The 14522-nt window shown below is 48.5% G+C and overlaps 1 protein-coding gene across 2 annotated transcripts in view; it reads left to right on the top strand.

Moving 5' to 3' along the window:
- LOC149332452 (uncharacterized) overlaps window positions 1–9995 on the top strand; it is a 61028-nt gene extending 51033 nt beyond the window's left edge. Inside the window, exons 3-5 of one of the 2 annotated variants that reach the window (XR_016285216.1) lie at window positions 4370–4541; window positions 6149–6295; window positions 7398–7533. Coding sequence is in view for 1 of the 2 variants with exons in the window: in XM_089558058.1 (XP_089414184.1) it covers window positions 7398–7597; window positions 9779–9884 (306 nt within the window). In the remaining variant the exon portion in view is untranslated. Of the gene's footprint in view, window positions 1–4369; window positions 4542–6148; window positions 6296–7397; window positions 7598–9778 lie in introns of those variants that run through there. The other variant, XM_089558058.1, reaches the window with a different exon arrangement.
- Window positions 9996–14522: the final 4527 nt, after the last annotated feature.

The following is a 14522-nucleotide window of genomic DNA, read 5'->3' as shown; positions in this document are numbered from 1 at the left end:
CTTCCGTAAGTTTGGAGCAAAATGGTGGTTTGAGCTAGTTGGTACATCTTTAAAATTTCACCAGCGCTGCGACTAGGAACAAGAACAGAGAAGGAAGACAAGGACAAGCGCTAGCGCTTGTCCTTGTCTTCCTTCTCTGTTCTTGTTCCTAGTCGCAGCGCTGGTGAAATTTTAAAAATTCCGTAAGTTTCTGTTGTGTCTCTGTTTCTTCCAGCGATTCAGCAGGCTGGCGTGCGCTTCCCACATGTGTAGGAGTTTAGAGTCGGTCGTTTGATGCGGCTCCTCAATAGGCGTCTCGACCGTAGTGGTCTTGACATCGTCTTTGAGTGCAGCGATCCACTCCCTTAGGTTGTTGATCTGGCCGGGGGCAGTCTGCTCTCGTAAGCGCCTGAACCTATCCCAGTCGGTAATGCGAGTGCGCATGAGGTGCAGTTTGTGCAGTTTCGTGTCAAATGTCGTGGATATTATATAATGGTCGCTTCCCAGCGTTTGTTTCGTGTTCGACCAGCGGGCGTCGCGAATGTTTTTGGATAGTGTGAGATCCGGTGAGGTATCTACGCTAACGCTATTTCCGACCCGCGTGTTTTCTTGGGGATCGTTAAGAATTGTGAGGCCCAGGTTTTGGATCGTTTGCCACAGCTTGGTGCCCTTGGGGTTGTTTTTGCGATAGCCCCAAGCCGAATGTTGGGCGTTAAAGTCGCCTACCACAAGGAGTTGTGTCCTGGCGGCCAGGCGCGTGGCTTTAAGCAGTAGGTCTAGAATTCCTGACCCTTTGTCTTTTGGGGAACTGTATAAGTTCAGAATAAAGAGATTGGCGTCTCCCTTTTTCCTCGGCACAATTTCTAGTAACGTGTATTGTTCGTTACAACTGTCTATAGTGTGTTGTATAGCCGTAATGTTGCGATGCACAAAGGTAGCCGTAAACGGGGTCGTCGTCATCGTCACTGAGTTTGAGGGTGGAATGAATGATTTATAGCCTGGTAATTTCGCCGGGCCGCTAGCTTCTTTAAGGGCTATCACGTCCGGTTGTCTACCTAGGTTTTGGATGTGAAACTGCAGGTTTCCCCGTTTGTTGCGGAGTCCCCTGCAGTTCCATTGCCATACCTCAATTTGTTGGCGAGGGGCCATGGTGGGATATGGGAGGGATTATTACGGGCAAGGTCGCGGCTGGTGGCATAACGTTACGGCTTGCCTCCAAGGCCGCGAGGCGCTCTACTACTTGATGGAAAAATGCAGCGATGTTTGTACCCAGGTGGGCTACTTCCCTCGTAAGATGGTTAACTTTTTCCTCGAGACCGCTAAATTTGTTCTCGAGGGCATTCACTTCGGCTCTTATCTTGTCTGAAGCCTTAGGTTTGATTGTCGGTTGCCGGTTGTCCTCTTTGGACGCTTCCGCAGCGCGTTTCGATTCGGAGCCCTCGTCTGAAGAAGCCGGCCTTTTGAGGTTAATGCGGAGGTTAATGCGGCTATCCGTCTCCATCGCATTACTGGTGGAAGGTGTAGCGCTGAGCGCGGGAGAGGGGGGCGTGCGAGATGCGTTCGGCATGGCTGTTGCGGGGGGCTGTAGCGATTTAAACAGCCTTTTCATTTCGGCCATCTCTCGCTGCATTTGCGCAATGGTTTCGTCTCTGGACTGTATTTTAGCTAGGAGCTCCTTCTCGCGAGCGGTGTAGTTATGGGAGGCCGTATCCGGCCAGCTCACCTGCTTTGTCGAGCAGCTTCCACTCCTGCTCCTGCTCGCACTCCTCCGTCTGTCCTTGCTCCCCTGCCTCGAACTGGCACCCTGGCTCGACGACAGTGGTGGGAAGGAGGTGGATCTGTCGCGGGAATTGCTGCCACGACACTGGCTGGACGATCAGTTGCCGGCCTTGTCTCTGGAACGCGACTTGTGTCCGGACTGCTGGTCGCTTTCTTCGCTGGTCGCTTTCTTTTGTTCTTGGTTGTATCGGGGGCGGCGGTCGACGAAGCGATGCTTGCAGTTCCTGCTGCCGGTGTTATGGGCGCCTTTGCACACAATGCACTTTGGCGTGCAGGTGTGCTCTTCCCCCTCGGCTGGGGGAGGGTGTTCTTCGCAGCATCTGCTGCACAGCTGGTTCCTGGGTCTGTAGCAGACGTCTGCCCGATGACCGACTCTTCTGCAGTTGAAACAGGTTTCGACCTGCTCCCTGTACGGGTGCACACGGAAAGGACTCTCCCAATAGTAGATGGTGTCTGGAGCCTTCTTGCCGGCGAAAGTCACCAGGATAGACATTGATTGTCCGAGGCGGCGAGCATCCACCACCGGAATCCCGTGGTTGCGCTTCAGGAATCCCTGTCGGACCTCATCAGGTGTCCCGCCATCGTATGCATAATAAATGACGCCTCGCGTGGAGTCGTCCGGCGCCGACACGTACGATGACACTTCGTACTCTTTGTCGCCCATCTTGAGCAGTCTCTGATTGCTGTACACCGAAGCCCTGAGCTTGTTCGGTGTGCTAATAGTGAATGTGTTGTTAATGGTGTTAACACGAAGGCTGTCTTTAGTCACCACCTCTTCAAGCGGTAGGTCGAACGCTACGCAGGTAACTCTGAGAATGTGGCGCGGCGCGACGGTGCGCAAGTCCATGCCTCGCGGCCTGACGACGACTTTGTAGTCGTTTGCTGGTAGACGTGGCAGCGGTGCCTGCCTACGTCGGGCGGGTGGTTTTTTCCGAAGAGCGGAGTTGGACTTGCCTTCGTTACGGGGAACGCCGGTAGCGGTGCCGTGTTCCTTCCCCGGCGTCGCCGGCGCGTTCGTCGGGTCTGCGTTCCCATGAATGGCGTTCTTCGCTCCGGGGCGCCGGTAGCGTTCTTGCAGGTTGAGAACGGTCTTCCATCCTCCTTCGGCAAGCTTAGCCGGAGTAATGTCTTCGCCTTCTACGGCATATTCCATGATGCGATCGTTATGGGTGGTCCGCGTGGCGAGCGGGTCCCACCGGCACGGAACCGGCGTTCGGCCTAGCGTTAGGCCAAACGCGGTTCACCAAGTGTTGACACTTGCACTTGAAGTCCCGCAAAATGGGCAAGCAGTGGTCGTACCTGGCGAAATCCGGTATCGGCTGGCATGGAGGACCTTTCCGAATCCTTTGCACAATTCACGGGAACAGCAGTCAATGAAATTTGCCAAAAAATGGACACGAGGCCAGAGGCCATGCGGAGCACGTCCGCACTGCTCGGAACCTCAGGTGGAATCCGGAGTGAGATTTCTTTCTTTCACTCCCACCTTCCTCCCTTCCCTTACGGCGCGGTTCAGGTGTCCACCGGGATGTGTGAGACAGATACTGCGCCATTTCCGTTTCAGTTAAAGCTTCCTATTGCGCCCTCTACAGGCAGAAGAGAATGTGCAGCAGTGAACAGCCTGGGGACTGCCTTGATTTCTGACGGAGGCAATAAAGCGCGCAGTTGGTTGTGAGTGTCTTTGACAGGCAGTTGCGTCTCTGCTTCCTTCTTCCAACAAGAATTGTGACACTCTTTCGCCCTTGCTGCCTTTGTCTCTGCTACTTTTCCTCTCCTTCATTTATTGTTTTTACCTTGACCTCTCAGACGAATTAAACGCTCTTTCGAAGAGACGAGAATGCGGCCAATGAGAAGTGTACAGCGTTGGTCTAATGTCATTAAGCCAAACGATTTTTATTTCAGGTGGGCAGCTGAAAACTTGCGGTGAAGTTAAAAGGCCAAAATCTCTCTTATAACTGAGGGTGAATTCTTTTGATCGTTAGGTGTATTCAGAGGTGCCATAGGGTTCCTGATACACGACTAGAAAGCAAACCGTTTGGCATGATGAATTTGCACCAATGCTGTGCTTAAGTTCTAAAGCATTCAAATTGTTTTGTCATCAGTTAACTTTCTGAGAATAAAGGTTCGTTTGCTTCATGCCGTTCGTCTATTGCTGTCAATTCCTTCGTACGTTGTACGTCAGCTAGCACGTTGCACGACGTATTCGTACGTCAGCTAGCAAAATCCGAGTCTCATGTTTGAGAACCGATTAGCGAATTTTGTGGCAGACGTGATGAGGGGTCTTGGAGGAGGAATAACGGACAATGTGTGGTTAGCGTAGCCTTTTGTTAACCTACGTCGGCCAGGCAACGACAGTAGCTTGTAAACTGAAGAGCTGCTTCTGTTAATATGGATGAGGTTCTGAGCTCATCCATATTAACACGTGGTCGCATTCACTGCGTGTACTTCTGCAGCACAGCCGGAAAAACTCATGAAGTTCGACGTATACGCGGTATTTTGTACTTTCTTTTGTCGAGAATTGCGTGTTGTGTTAAAGCAGACAAGCAGAACTACTTTGCCTCTATTTTCGGCGAGGAGTCCTGGAACCTACCGTCTGTCTCTCGCTTCCTCACAGGCTGCAGGTTCTCCTAGTGCTGGAAGCTGCTCTCGAAGTGCAGGGATAGCCCAGGTGCGGCTAAGCGATTTGGGAGCACCTGCTCATTGAACACGCCTCCGACGCACCCCTTCGTCATCGTATCGGGGGACATGGCGTTTATGAGGCGTTGGAGTTTTCGGAAGAATATAAGGTGAGTTGGCGACATTTTAAGCAACACAGCGTCGAGCCCGGCGCCGACAGTGCGCGGCTGCTTACACGGGTCCAGTTGCTGGTCAGCAAGTCAAGGGTGGCATGAGAGACCTGGGGGCAAAAAAACTGGGCCTGTAACTTGTGATTAGATTGATTACGCCAATGATATTGGGATACGGCAGCAGACTGACTCGACAGTGACAGCAACGCTGACACTGTCTCCAGCTCCTACTAAACGCGGTCTTAAAGACGTCGGGTTAACAAGGCTATAACTTATGCAACTCAGGAACCGTGCCATAAGGAAAGGGAGGAAGGTGGGAGTGAATGAAGAGAGAAAAGGGGTCCTAACCAAGGAACTCAAAATTAGATTTGAGAAAAGGAAATGACGCAGCAACTGTCTCACACATCGCCCCCTCCCCCTCCCTTTGTTTATAAGTCACTAGTTGGAATTCCTGCTGTTAGGTATTCTAACTTGACTAGTACGTTTATGCTGCACAAAGCGCTGAATCCTATGACAGCATCGAGATCATTGTGCGGCAGACGGTTGGCATGATAAATTTCTTCCGACGCGCGGCGCCGAACTACAACTACGACGCCGACGGCTGAATACTTCACTCCGGCATTGCACAGAGGCCTGCTGTGTGCACGGTGTCTTAATGCGAATACAGCGAAGTTTTCGTGCCATTCCTAGTGGATAAGTCATTTTGCCCTCTTAAATCGCTCGTTCTGACCTGGGATGCAGAAAAGCTTACTTTAATGCAACTGTACAAGTCACAGCCCTAAAGACTCTTTTAAGGCGAAAGCCTTCAATGGCTCATAGCGTCGTGACCAAGACGTGTTAGCAAATTTGTCCGCGTTTCAGATTGGTCGGAATGGTCGTGACGTCACTGCGCGCGAATTTTGACCGGTGTTCTCCGAAATATGTGAGACAGTTACTGCGTAATTTCGTTTCCTTAAATACAATTTTCGACTGGTGTCCGCCGGTATATGCGAGACAGTCACTGCGTAATTTCCTTTCCTCAAATACAATTTGCATTTTCTCTCATTACGGCCCCTCTTTCTCCCTCTTCTTTCACTCCACTTCCCTTCCTGCACGGTGCGGTTCAGGTGTCCATCGAGATGACAGACCCTTCTTGTACGGTGCGGTTCAGGTGTCCGCCGAGGTGACAGAGAATTAACAGCGCCATTTCCTTTCCTCAAAAAGCGTTGCTCTCATCGCGCCGAAAGGGTGGTGGGGTTCCGTGGAATCCCTGGCAGCGCTACAACACGCTGTCGCGGTCCACTCCTAAAGGCAAATATTAAGCGTTATTAATTGACAGTCAATTAATGCACGTGCAGAATGTGAAGTGAACAATCGCGTAGCAGAGTGCAACACTCAGGATTGTGCCTTTCACCACTTTAGCCGGTAAAGTTCCTCGTAATTTTTTAATTTTAATGAGCAGCAGCAAATATTCCTTACCAGATCGAGCCAAAAGTTATCGTGACTCCTTAGCCACCCTTGGAGTGGCTTTTTTTCTGAACTTGATTTTTCGCACACGTTTCGCATCGTTCAGGGAACTCCTGATCTGCGTTGATTTCATTGTGCCGCGCTTCCTTCTGATGACGCAGATTGAGAGCCTAGGGAGGCTGTGCGGAAAAGTGGTCAAGGAGAACCTTTATGGCGACGCATGCATCGGCGCCTACCACCACCTTGCCGTTAAGAAGGCGACAGTGCTGTCGCTGAAGATGCAGCCAGGTACATGAGAACTAGATCAGGTAAGAACCTCATCGGGCATGGCAGAGGGACCGGATGGGTCCTGGAGACGGCAGCGGTCGAACAGTGCGGCAGAAGGACAATCGTAATCGACGAAATCCGTGCATAGAAGCTTCAGGGACTGCACCTGGAGTTTGTCTTGTGAGCAAGCCTCCTGCGGAGGATTAGCTCCAGAACCAACATAACCAGTTCTATTTCTAGTGACTTCGCTTGCAACAAACTCCCCAGCAAATATTCCTTACCAGATTGAGCCAAGAGTGATCACGACTCCTTAGCCACCCGTTGAGTGGCTTTTTTTCTGAAGTTGATTTCCCCAGGAATTCATTTTTGTACCCTCAGTCAGGGCCTGAGGGCATTACAGAGAATAGTGGGGATAGATATAAAAATACAATATAAACAACTAAAAGAGAAAGGAAAGTACAAGTACGCAGAAATAGGCGAAAAACACAAGGAAGAAAATGGCGTTTATATTTGCAGCGGGGATGCATTAAAACAATTTGTTCATACAGTAAGAGCAGAGTTTATACAGTGAAAATCATATGCACATTCAGAAAAAAAATGGGATTATTAAAAGCGTCATTTAGTATCTGTTATAAAAGCGATTTCAAGTGGGAGGTGATTCCAGCTAACACAAGTTCTAGGTATGAATGAATGAGTTATGAAAACATTTTGTGTGACAAAATGGAATCCCACCTTTATAGCAATGATCATACCCCCTGAGAAACGTGCCTACTGCGAACGTTTATATGAAGGGACGCTTAACTTCCCGGGGATTTCATTTTGTTAGCGCACGAAAACTTCTGGACCGATGGCAATCTTTTTTGCCTGTATATCCGCAGCTAAAACAGTTCCTTTTTGGTGAGGACTTTATCCTAAAAACCAGCGAATTCGTATTTCATGCCACACGAGTCCTACTTTGTAAAATATCGCCATTTTTGTTGCAGAGGGGGCAGAGTTGATCGCAGGCGGAAATGCCTTGCACGAATTATTCACTCCTTCACTTCATCCGCCAGACAGTAGACGCCTCATGTAGCTGACGGCTTTCTCTTTCGACATAATTGTGCCGTTTAGATGAAGAAGCCAGCTTTTCTCCTCTTTGCCCAGGTGTCGAATAACGACGACGAGTTCAATACTCTGACCGCTCAGGAGATGCGGAGAGTAATACTTCAAGATCACCTGCACACAGCGAGGGATACGAACGTAATGCAGTTGATCCTGCAGTGCTTATGGGCTGGCATTACTGACAGAAGAAAGCATCTGGCAGAGCTTTGCCTCCGGTCTCTTTTTGCCGGAGGTCAAGACGAGTGAGTATGCATCAAGCTCATCCCTGCTATGCCATATGGCAGCTTTTACTGTTGTCAGTGCCGAAGATAAGGGCTGCTTCCGAAAGAGCCGACGGCGAATGGCGGTTCTGGTAGTGTAAGTTGCGGAGTTTTAAGGCGAAAGCCTTTAACTGTGTTTAGCAGCCGTGTCGGCAGCCATGTCGGCAGATGTGTCCGCGTTTCGCCCTCACTGCTTAAAAAAAGGTCTTTGGCATTTGAAGCCATGTACTCATTTGGCATTTGAACTAGTCATTAATCACTCATGACTAGTTAGTCATGATTGGTTAATGACTAACTAGTGATGAATAACCAGTCATGACTGGCTAGTCATTAGTTAGTCATTAATCACTCATGACTAGTTATGATTGGTTAGTCATGTCTAGTTAGCCATTAACCAGTCATGACTAATCATGACTGGTTAGTTATTAGTCATTAATCATGGGTAATCATGATTAATGACTGATTAGTCATTACTGAGAATACTGAACAAATAAAGATGTTTTTAATCAATCAATCAATCAATCATTACTAGTTAGTCATCAACCAGTGATGACTAGTTATTATGGGTAATGACTGGTTTGTCATTCATGACTAGCCAGTCATTAACCAGTCATGACTAGTTCGTCATTGACCAATCAAGACTAGTTAGCATGACCAAATTAGTCATGGCTAGCCAAACCAAGTTGCCCCATAGCCGCCTCCTGTGTGCCAACGGCCGTGTGGCCAAAGTTGCGTGTAAAGGCTTTCGCCTCGCGCACTTTAGATCGTCAAAGTGGCCCCTGCAGTTCTGTTTAGTGCTCTAGCACTTATGGTGGCCATTCCCCACATTTAGCCGTTGTGTGTCTGTCTGTCCGCCTGTCTGTTTCCCTTAAAGGGAAACTGCATAGGTTTTAGAAATCAACGAGCTTAAGAGCGTCGAATGAGTGAAACTTGCAGGTAAAGCATACGAAGTCTTTTTGGGCTGGCTCTTGATATTGTGAAGTAATCGCCGATTAAAATCCGGACGCTCTTCAAGCTTCTCCGCAGCGCAAATCGCCAAATGGGGTGGGGGGGGGGGGTGCATGATGACGTCATCGAAGGTATCGGTACATTTCCAACGCACAAACTCCTGCTTTGAAGGAAAAAAAACCAACGCCACAGAAGGAAAACCCTGCCAAGAGTTGTTTGGCAGCGTCTAACGAGTCAGGGCAGGGTGTGGCTGATGACAGTGGTAATTTGAATTCATGCCTCCCGTGACGTCACGCTGAATTTCTCTGCACCGCTTTGGTGCTTTGAGAAGAAGCGCAAAATTCAATCGTCGATTACGTCGCTATTTTAAATGCTAGTGCAAAAATATTTGGCACACTTTACCTACAGCCTATATAGATTTGAATCTTTGAATATCGCGAAATTCTCAGAAAAGTGCTGCAGTTGTCCTTTAAGCCAGTTTTGTGGCAGGTAAGTGAGCAGCCTGGCCACTGTGAGAGGCAGAAGCTCGATTAATCGGGAGAGGCTGCTCTGGGTGAGCAACCTGGAACGCAACCAAACCCAAGCGATCCAAGTCCCAACGATGCCAGCACCTGCCATAGAAGGGCAGTGGTGCATCGCTTGAACGTGGCACTACTCCACCAGGAATGGTACGAAGACTCCCAGGGATTTACGAATGTAGAGAATGGCGAATTGCGCATATGCGGACATTAATCCGTTATCGCTGACCATACAACTCCAATCCGTAAACAGTGGATCTGAACACCCAGATCGAAGTGGAAACCGGCCTGCTAGCGCATATAGTTCGCATTGTGCCTAGCAACGCAAATCGACCAGCTCTATCATAAGGATAAGGGCATGGAGACAAAGAACGAAAAGACAGGTTCTACAGAATACAAGGGCTTTAAGGGTAAATCGATGTGAACTGCATTCTAAAGCTGATACACCTTGTGTTTAGCGTGCGTGCCTGAATCGAATATTTGTCAGCTCTATACTGCTTGCAGTAAAATGATGTGACGACAAACTCTCACAGACGCTTTTCGATGGCTCATTATACTGGCGCTACCTCCAATGAGCACAATCTGCAGAATGAAAAGCAGCATCCCGTTTCGCAGGCGTGATTTCTTAATACGCCTTTGCCGTTGCGTCGATCCCTATCTGACCCGCAATTCGTTTTTTTTTTTCTCTCTCAAACAGGGCTCTGGTGGACCTCGACGACTTTATACAGGCGGAAGGGGGAATACACCGCTATGATGGTAGGTTGGTTACTGCTCTGCGTGAAGGTAATATTTCCGAGGCTTAAGGAACAACGTAAATATAAGGCACTTCTTCGGTATCTTTGGCCTTCGCCACATTCTGGTATTCATTGCGCTAACAAAGTTAAAGCGACATCTGTGCCGTCGGCTTCCCCGCTATTTATTCATTTATTTATTTCAAAATACTGCAGGCCTATGCGGCCCAAGCAGGAGGGGTAAACAACCTAACAACACAGAAAAGAAACGAAAAAACAACACACATCGTCATTCGGCGATACCAAAGGGAAGATAAAAACAACAGCATTAAAAAATACAAAATGAGACAATTTAACCAAGGAAATGTTCTTCCAATGCGTTGCTTAAATTGCTATTTTGAAAAAGGGATTCTGGGAGCATGTTCGAATCGGAGATGGTTCGGGGGAAGAAGCTATACTTAAATGAATTAGTTCGTGCAAAGATGACCTGCAGTGTGTGTTCCTTAGTGTGTCGTGTACGTCTGGTGGTAGAAGGTTGAACATAGTTAGGTATTGGAATGTTTACCTCGCGTGAAAGAATCTTACGGAGGAACAAAATTCGGTTTATTTTGCGGCGGTCTGAAAGATGTGGGATATTATTTTCTGCCATTAGCTTTGTGGGAGAATCAAATCTACTGTATTTGTGGAAAATAAACCTGACTGCTTTCCTTTGAATTATTTAAAGGGAGTCAATGTTCTTTTTCGTATGCGGATCCCAAATGATAGATGCGTATTCGAGCTTCATCCGAAGAAAAGTGTTATATGCGAAAAGCCTAATATTAGAGGGAGCAGAACTGAGTTTTCGTTTTAGGAAACACAATGTTGAGAATGAACACAGTGATCACGTGCTCACATAATCGCTCACATACCCCTTACTTAGCATGAGGACATCCTGGATAACTCTATGTGACTAGGAGGGGCTGGGAAACTAGACACTAGGAAATAAGACTAAGAAATGAATCTCTCTCAGACTAGGTATCAAACTAGGAAATGGGCAATGGCTGGCGACCGCGGATCGTTTCATGCACTGCTCAGTGGAGATGAGCGAAATAGTCCGTTCTTCATTTCTGGACGCAATCTGATTAATGGAAAGATAATGTGGAACGAGACGGATACATCCGGGAATCACTATATATGCACTGTATGTCTTATGCTCTATTCTCCGGTACGCGTTAGTCTTGTATGATTGATGAACCTGAGTGCTCCTGCGCGCGAGGATGATTACTAATGAGCTCGGGATCTGAACGAAAGCATCATCTGAACCGGCCAAGACGCTGACCTCCTCGAAGGTTATTGGGTGGTCGGCGCGCTCGCAGTGTTCGGCGAGGGGGTTGGATTCAGAATTCATTAGCCGGATGACATTTTTGTGTTCCATTATTCTTTGATGCAGGTTTTTTGTTTCGCCGACGTATGAAGCCGGGAACTTGGAGCACGGGATTTTATAAACGACAAGGTGTTTTGGTCATGGTAAGAATTCGGAATGAATTCGGAATCCAACCCTCTCGCAGAACACTGCGAGCGCGCCGACCACCCAGTAGCCTTCGAGGAGGTGAGCGTCCCGTGGAGCCAAACCTGTTAGAGGCGACTCCAGTGGAACATCCGGCTCACAAAGGCAGCGATGAATGAACTCCAGGAACGCTCCCCTCTGAGTACGTTAGTGGACGGCACCACGTGTTAACAAAGGGAGAGAGAACGCAGCACCCCGCTGCTGCTGGCGCACTTTAGTCGCCCTTGAAGAAGGGACCGAGTTGGTCCCGAAACGTTGGGCAAAATTAAAATATTGGTTGGCGTCAGTTTTTCTCTCAACTAGCTCGGGATCTACGCGACGCCACATTCTCCGTGCAGTTTTTCAACGATCCAGCTATTCCTAGGGGGTTCGTTGGGCCAGTCGGCCTGTCTCCCAATACCTGGCTTGCTTGGTTTTTCTGTTTTGGGGATGGACGCTATGCCCACCACGAAACCTCGAAGTACTGAGGACCTGGTCGTAAAACCAGCGAATTCGTATTCCACGCCACACCAGTGCTGTTTGTACCAAATTGCAACTTTTGTTCCAAATTGAGCAGAGTTGCTCGCAGACGGCATGCCTTCCACGAATTATCCGCTCCTCCACTGCATCCGTTCGACATCAGACACTGCATGTAGCTGACGGCTTTCTCTTTCGAAGCAATTGTGCCGTTTAGATGAAGCAGCGAGCTTTTTTCCTCTTTGCGCAGGTGTCAAATAACGACGACGATTTCAATACTCTGACCGCTCAGGAGATGCGGAGAGTAATACTTCAAGATCACCTGCACACAGCGAGGGATATGAACGCAATGCAGTCGATCCTGCAGTGGTTATGGACTGGCATTACTGGCAGAAGAAAGCATCTGGCAGAGCTTGGCCCTCTGGTCTCTTTTTTCCGGAGGTCGAGACAGTGAGTATGCGTCGTGCTCATCCCTACTATGCCATGCGGCAGCTTTGATTGTGTCGATCTGGAAGATAAGGGCTGCTCCCGAAAGCACCAACGGTGAAGGGTGGTTCCGGTATTGTAAAGCCTGAGTTTTATAGTGCGCTGGGATTTATAGTGGCCGTACCTAGAATATAGCCGTTGTGTGATTGTCGGCCCGTCTGCCTGTTTGTCTGAAGTCTGTTTTTGTGGCAGGCAGGTGAGCAGCCTGACCACCGCGTGAGGCGGCCGCTCACTTAATCATGAGAGGCTGCTCTAGAAGAGCAACCTGGATCTCAGCCCAATCCAGACAACCCAAGTCCCGCCGATGGCAGCAGTTGCCATAGAAGAGCAGTGGCGGATCGCTTGACCGCTGCATCACTGCGCCAGGAGTGGTAGGAAGACTACCAGGGATCTATGATTCTAGTAGAATGACCAGTTCCGCATATACGGGCATTTACGCCTTATCGCTATCCGAACAACTCCGATCCGTGAACGCTGGATCTGAACACTGGAACGGAAGTGAAAATTCAGAGGGCACTTTGACGATCTAAATTGCGGGAGGCGAAAGCCTTTGTGTGTGCCCTTTGGCTGCTTCTGTTGTTGATTGAATGCTGTTTGCGAATGAAAGGAGACGTCTGACTCGGTTGGCTGAAATGTCAGCGCCACGCGACGGTGGCGCCACCAAGGCGCCAAGCGCATGCGCAGTAAGCAGCGACGCGAGCGCCACCAAAGATATGGTGATACAACTACCAATTACTGACAGATAACTAAAATACTAATTACTGAATGCTTATCAACCACAAACTACTAATTAGACATTGCCAATCAATGAATATTTACTAAATAATTATAACTAATCAATATCTAATTACTAATCACTGATTACTAGATAGTAGTACTAGTCAATGGTTAATTAGTAGATAATGATTTCGACTGCTATGCAACAGTGAATTCAGTGATTTTTGGTTACGGCGTATTACATCACTGATGACGTCATCCGGATGGTTGACACCTGTACTGTGGCTTACGGACGGAATAATGAGCCATTAAAGGCTGTCGCCTTTAAACTGAACGCCTAGCATAACTAATCCGCATTTGGCCCAACTACGGAAATCGGTCATGTTTTCATCTGAGTATTCTCCTGAGGTGAGCTAGATCTACTATCCGGAGGCTTCTACTACGGAGTCCTTTATAGTCTGAATCGCTTTGGGACGTTACTCCATAAATCTAACCAAACACGTAGTCAGCCATTTGAGTAGGTACTGTTGCGAGCGGAATTTTGCGGGACTTGGAAAAAAAGGGGCAGAAATGCGTTCTCGGCCGCCTAACGGAGCGTGCCTTAACCTCCTTCACAGTCATCTCTGTACCCTCACTCCTACCTTACGTGCGCCGTACGTAGTTCGGAACCGCCGCTTCGATATCCAGCTAGCTTGTGCCCTTGCCGCTTCCATGTCGAACATTCTGATACAGGAATTTTTAACATCGGAAAGCTGTAAGGAACTGGTATGGAAATATTCATGGTATACGGGTGCATTCTTCGAATACGCAGCAAAATCTTTCTTTGAAAGCGTTTCCATCGCTGGCATCGAGCAGTTAAGGCTGCAATACAAAACCAATGGGAAACCCTTTTGGCGATAGCAGGAACGGTTAATAGCAAAAAAATGCGAGACCGCAGACGCAAGGGAGTAAAATCGTTATGGCGAAAACTTACAACATACAAAAAACTTGCGGTCGAAAACTCATTTTCCCGTTCTTAAATGCTTTTGTCTAGAATTGTTGGGTATGAATGGACAACTCTGCATGAGAGTGGGAGCTTGTGCCATGATATATTTTTCTGTTCTACTGCGTTAACGGTCCTGTTTCGGCCAGAAAGCAGCGGTGTCCGTGCATGCGTGGGTGTATCGGTGGCGCCCTCAGGGGCCGGAAGATTTCTTCTCCGGATGACCCTCAGTAATCCCCCTCCCGTCCGCAGAAGCCTGCAGTGGTAGAAGCAGCTCAAGCAGTGGCGGAACGACAAATCGAGGGGAAAATGAAATTCAAAGATTGCACTGGGAAGGCGGGGACCACTGTGAAAGCGAATATCTAACCTATACAGCTAAAGTAGATTTGCAGCATAGTATTGCATCATCGCCTATGCTGGCATACAGGCCACGGATTTTCGCCTAGAGAGGGTTGGACTGGTAACGCTCTACGAGACGGAAGAGAAAGGAGAGAAGAAATCTTTATTTATAGTCGGGATAGTT

This window comes from Amblyomma mixtum, chromosome 8 (assembly GCF_055824585.1).
Source record: "Amblyomma mixtum isolate Tamu chromosome 8, ASM5582458v1, whole genome shotgun sequence".
Classification (NCBI taxonomy): Eukaryota; Metazoa; Arthropoda; class Arachnida; order Ixodida; family Ixodidae; genus Amblyomma; species Amblyomma mixtum.
This window is presented reverse-complemented; position numbering and strand designations above follow the sequence as displayed.